General features: G+C 30.6%; 1 protein-coding gene across 1 annotated transcript in view; it reads right to left on the reverse strand.

Annotated features, from left to right (window-relative positions):
* LOC112503035 (serine carboxypeptidase-like 18) overlaps window positions 1-5386 on the reverse strand; it is a gene marked incomplete at its 3' end in the record, with an annotated part of 46541 nt that overhangs the window by 36949 nt on the left and 4206 nt on the right. The window contains exons 3-6 of the mRNA XM_025107091.1: window positions 1815-1891; window positions 724-846; window positions 539-641; window positions 372-409 (exon numbers count right to left, since the gene is read on the reverse strand). Coding sequence (XP_024962859.1) covers window positions 372-409; window positions 539-641; window positions 724-846; window positions 1815-1891 — 341 coding nt within the window. The remainder of the gene's footprint in view (window positions 1-371; window positions 410-538; window positions 642-723; window positions 847-1814; window positions 1892-5386) is intronic.

A 5386-nucleotide genomic window follows, 5' to 3' on the forward strand; every position in this document is an offset into this window, starting at 1 on the left:
GTTTGAATTGGCTTCTGCATAATCTCCTTGACAATCGTTTTGTGTTGCCTATAATTAATAATTCACAAAGGAAATTAGTATTATTAGTTACATTCTATACATTATGAARAAAACATATGAATAGAACCATGATGAAATGGAGATGATAATATCATACCTCGTACAATTCTCGAGATATGAGTGCCACACGATAAGCATATTCAAGCCTAGAGTTTATATCACCAGTTTTATCCGTCAGTGGATTTCCCCCCATRTATCCCTGAAAAATTCCAACGTCAATGTCCATAGAATATATGGCATCGCATGTTGTGTGCTAAAAAATTCTACAAAATCGTGTACATAGAAAAATTTCGAAATTTAATTATACTTACTTGGATGTTTACAATTGGCTCTAGTCCTTCTTCATTACCTTTAAAATTTGGAAATGTAAAACAAACAAATTAGGTCATTTTACTCTTCTTTTATTTCTTTAAGATATATTTGTTGCTAAATTAGACCCAATATGCAAAGAATGAAGTACAAATATTAAATATTATACCTTTATACAATTCCTCGGTAATGATCGGAATAATAATCCCCGAATACGAAATTCCAGTAACATACATAGGATTCTTTAAAAACCTTGGATGGTTTTTAACAAACTGCGTTGTAAATAATTCTTAGTAAGAATCCTTCATCAATAGTACCTATATACGTTTGAAAACTTATTAAACCTTCACCAACCTTTCTTAGAAATTCTGCAGTTTGTTCTGCTGATGATGTATCGCTAGAAACAATGGCTTCGGAATTTTTTGTGTATGAATATCCGGTTAACGTAGGTGCATCCAAATATATCACATTTGCCACCTTTAAATCCCCATAAAGGATWTTATTGTAATAAGGTAAACACAAGGTATCAACTTMACTACACYACAAAACAAAAAGGCTTTACCAATCAGTAATCCGTCGGAAAAAGCCACCATTACCGGAGAAAGTGTGGCTTGTGATCATATTTAACGGCGGATTTTGTGATGGTCAATCAGGCGGTGATCCGCCACAAATCCTTTGAAAATTATGGTTAGAAAAAGTACGCCTATGAAGCCTCTTTGTTTTTTAGTGCAAGAGAGCAAGTTTAAATGAAAACCATAAATATTTTAAGAACAAAGGAACCACCTATTTCTTCTATTATTCATGATGAATAACCTTAAATAATAATGAATATCTATCACGACATTTATATTGAATATATATATGTATCACGAGGTCCCCGATTCTTAAAATGCACTACAACAAAATTGGATTGGGTTTATAGGACGCTCCCAATCTCTAAGCGTCATAATAGACCGTTTTATAGGACTTAATTTATAGTACCAAAATATAATGCGTCCTATCTAAAGGCGTTGTAATTTTATATGACATTTTCGGGGCATCTTAACAAGTTTTTTAGGACATTTTTAATACAAAGCGTCACATTAGCAAACTTTATAACACTTTTGAGAAATTGTCCTATCAACTCAAGTTTTTGTAGGACATTTATTTTTATAGGGCGGTTTTTCAAATAGTGTTCTAACAAAGTTGCTAATGAGACATTTTATATTAAAAGTGTCCTAAAAACTTATTACGGCGTCAAAAACGTCATATAAACTTATTATAACGTCTTTAGATAGGACACTATAGTTTTTGGTCCTATAAACTAAGTCCAGAGGTCTATTAGGACGCTTAGAAATTGGGAGCGTCCTATAAACCCGATTTTTGTTGTAGTGATGTTTATGATTCTCGTTTTAACCCGTTCTACTTCACTAGAGATTTAATATGATACAAGTATATACACATACCTTCGTCCAAGAATTAGGGTCCAATTGTAAAGCTGGGACGTTATCCATATAATTCCCATACCGAATCTGCATCGGACCTATAAATATAATATGATTTTAATACTATATAGGAGATTACTCATAAACTAAAATGATATAACATAGATCAATCTTTTGAGTATCTCATGGATTTTACTCTTTAGAATCAATGAAATAGAACTATCGATCGAGGTTGGTAGTTCTTTTTCTTCATTTATGGGGCGTAGCATATGGGTATTTGCTTTATTTCTTTGCGAGACTTTCTATTTATTTCACATCTATAACAATTGTTTTAATCTGTGAAGATCGATTTCATGTCTATTTACATCTCATCCTACAAATAAATAAAATATAGGGAAAAGTTCAAAATAACCCTAATAGACTTTTGTATTTTAAATGATCAAGTTTTTAGACAATTATTTTGAATAAATAAATCGTTGGGCATTTTATATATCAGATTAAAAGCAGTAACGATAAACATATATGTAGTAAAGACTATAGTTTAGGATCCCTAGTGACACCAAATTGGATTGCAAAGATGAGTGGATTAGTGGATGTATGAAAGTTATAGGACTAGACGGTTGTTTTTTAAAAGGTGTGTGCAAAGGACACTTAATATTGGCTATTAGCCGAGATGGGAATAATCAGATTTACTCTATAGGTATGTACAACAAAACCATCTTATTATATTACTATGAAGTGTTCTTATTATTTCTTTACTCACTTACAATGTTGAATGCTTATGTAGCTTGGGTTGAAGTGGATGTGGAGAGCAAAGAGAATTAGAAGTGGTTCATTGAACTACTTATAGAAGATATTTAGGTTATTGGATGAACGAGGATTATTATCATGCCTAATCAACACAAGGTATGCATTTTCTTAACATTAACACATGTATGCAGTTTGTGAATCGACAAGTGTATCTATTATCATTTTTTATGCAAYAAKGCATTGTTGAAGCGATAAAAGAATTAGCATCWTATGCAAAGCATAGGCAAAGTGWAMGGCACATATATGCTAATTTCCGTACAAGGTTTGATGGTGTTGAGTATAGAAACAATTTTTGGTAGCAGCTATATCCACTTTTGAAATAGATTTGTACCTCACATGGAGAAGTTTTAAACAGTAAATGTTGATGCATATAATCACTTTATTGAAATAGACCCTAATACATGGTGTAACATATATTTTCAATTAGGTAGAGTTTGTGAGGCGATAGAAAATGGGATATGTATATCCTTTAATTCAATTATTGTTGATGCAAAAAGAAACCCATAATCACAATGTTCGACGAGACAAGAATATTTGTTACGGAGAGGCATTACAGAATGTCAAGGAAAGCACAAGTAGAAAAGTATAAGAATGAGAATCAGTTGTATGTCTGGTGGTAAGAAAAAAGTTAAAGAAGTTGGGAGAAAATCATAGGTATGTTTATCTATGATTATATGAGTATGTATGTTTATCTATGATGGTATTATGATTATGTACGTTTATGTATGCTTATTTATTGGCTTGTCGTATGTAGATATTGGTATGTTATCCTTAGTGGTGGGAATGTGTTTGAAAAACGAAATGTTTTTGAAGCAATGGTGGTAGAAAATCTAGACTTACGAGAAAAAAAATAATTTTGTGAAAAGACGAGAAAATATGTATGGACCACATACCTTATTTAATAAATGGATAAAATAAACATTATATATATACACATACACACATAGGGTTATATTCTAGTGAAAATGAGAGTTATGATGAGAAATGTAAGAAGAATTCTTCACCCTTGAATTAATTCTAATTGAAGAGTTCCACTAGATTAACATTAATTAGAAGTACCAGATAAATCTCTTCTAAAACGCAACTGATTGGTTGGTCGAAGATTAAAAATGATCAAGTGTCTAAATCTATTTTTACACTTCTCACATTAATTACTATTTTCACACGATCTTTTGTTTATATATATAAAGAGAGAGTTGGGTTCATACGGAAATAATACATATTTAAAAAAAATAAGAAAATGACCGAGTCACATGTGATTTTACAATAATATCACGTACAAAATCACATGCGATTCACGCGGCCATAGAATCGCCATTACACTTTTTTGACCTTTAATATAAAATCACACGTGATTTCATACGTAATTTGATCATTCTCTTATTTTCTTCAATAAGTTTCATTCTCGTATGAACCTACCTACCTATATATATATACCTATGCAAATTTGTGTAAAGATCTTTTTTTCTAATATGAAGATCAAGTGTAAACAAATATATAAAACATCGATTTTATGTAAATACGTAAAATATTTGCATAAACTCTAGCTATATTGGAAATTTCATTGGAAAAATGTCTAAAAAGTGAATTTGATTAAGGATATCTACTATTTTGTTAAATTTTGAGATAGAGCCGGAGTTACTATAATTGGAATTGATGTGACTAAGTTGTTTATTAAAATTCTGATTTGTAGGATAATTAATTAAGGTGGGTGTTCCTAAATAAAAAAGGAAAATTTATAAAACTAATCATTTTATACAATCATTTGTCACAAAATAACCATATTTTAGAGTTTTTGCCGGAATGACCACTCGATCGTCCCCGGGGGCAATCCGTACTATATGGGGGGCGATCCCCCTTTTCTAAGTTAAAAAAAAATTTGAAATTTTATTTTCTTGGACACGTGTACTAGATGGGGGCGATCCGGGTTAAAAAAAACTTTTTATTTTTATTTTTTTTCTAATACCAATTTCACTATAAATACCAACCTCCTACTTCATAATTTTTTACACATTCCCTTCCATTTCTCTTCTCATATATTTTACTCTCACAACCCTTAACCCATTAAACACAATAAACCATCACAACCTTTAACCCACTAAACACAATCAACCATCACAAAACATAAAATCACGTCAAAGTGATAATGTTTGTGTGTATCTTCGAAGTGGCGGTTTATTCTAAGATATAAATGGTGTTTTAGAGTACCTTCCGATAACCTYCCCCACATATGCAATACGTTTGTCTTCGCCAATAATGTATTTTGGGGTCGTCAAACGTGTGATAAAAAGTTAAGTTTACGTTTCCATAACTATCATGGTTTATTTTTGCATCTCTAATATCAGATATAATGTCTGATTTTTTCACCAAAAATCAGCTAAAAATAATTTTTTTATAACTACAATTATCATTGTCTTATTTTATAACCAAAAAACATGAAATTTTAAATTAAATATGTTAAAAAACACAGTTTATGTATTGTTTCATTTTTATTAAAAACACCCCTTAATTGTCAAATAAAAAACACAAAATGACGAAATAGAGGTCAAATTTCATAAATCAGATATTATATCTGATTTACGAAACCCAAATCAGATAAAAATAATTTTTGCGTCTCCATAATTATCATGGTTTATTTTTAAACCTTTACTCATGAAATTTGGTTAAAAAAAATTAAAAAATACAATTTAAATGGGACCCACCAACAATATCTTCTTTTTAGGATTAAAATGGGACCCACCAACAATATCTTCTTTTTAGGATTAAAATGGGACCCACCAACA

This window comes from Cynara cardunculus, unplaced genomic scaffold (genome assembly GCF_001531365.2).
Source record: "Cynara cardunculus var. scolymus isolate 2C unplaced genomic scaffold, CcrdV1 Un_Scaffold_2427, whole genome shotgun sequence".
Lineage (NCBI taxonomy): Eukaryota > Viridiplantae > Streptophyta > Magnoliopsida > Asterales > Asteraceae > Cynara > Cynara cardunculus.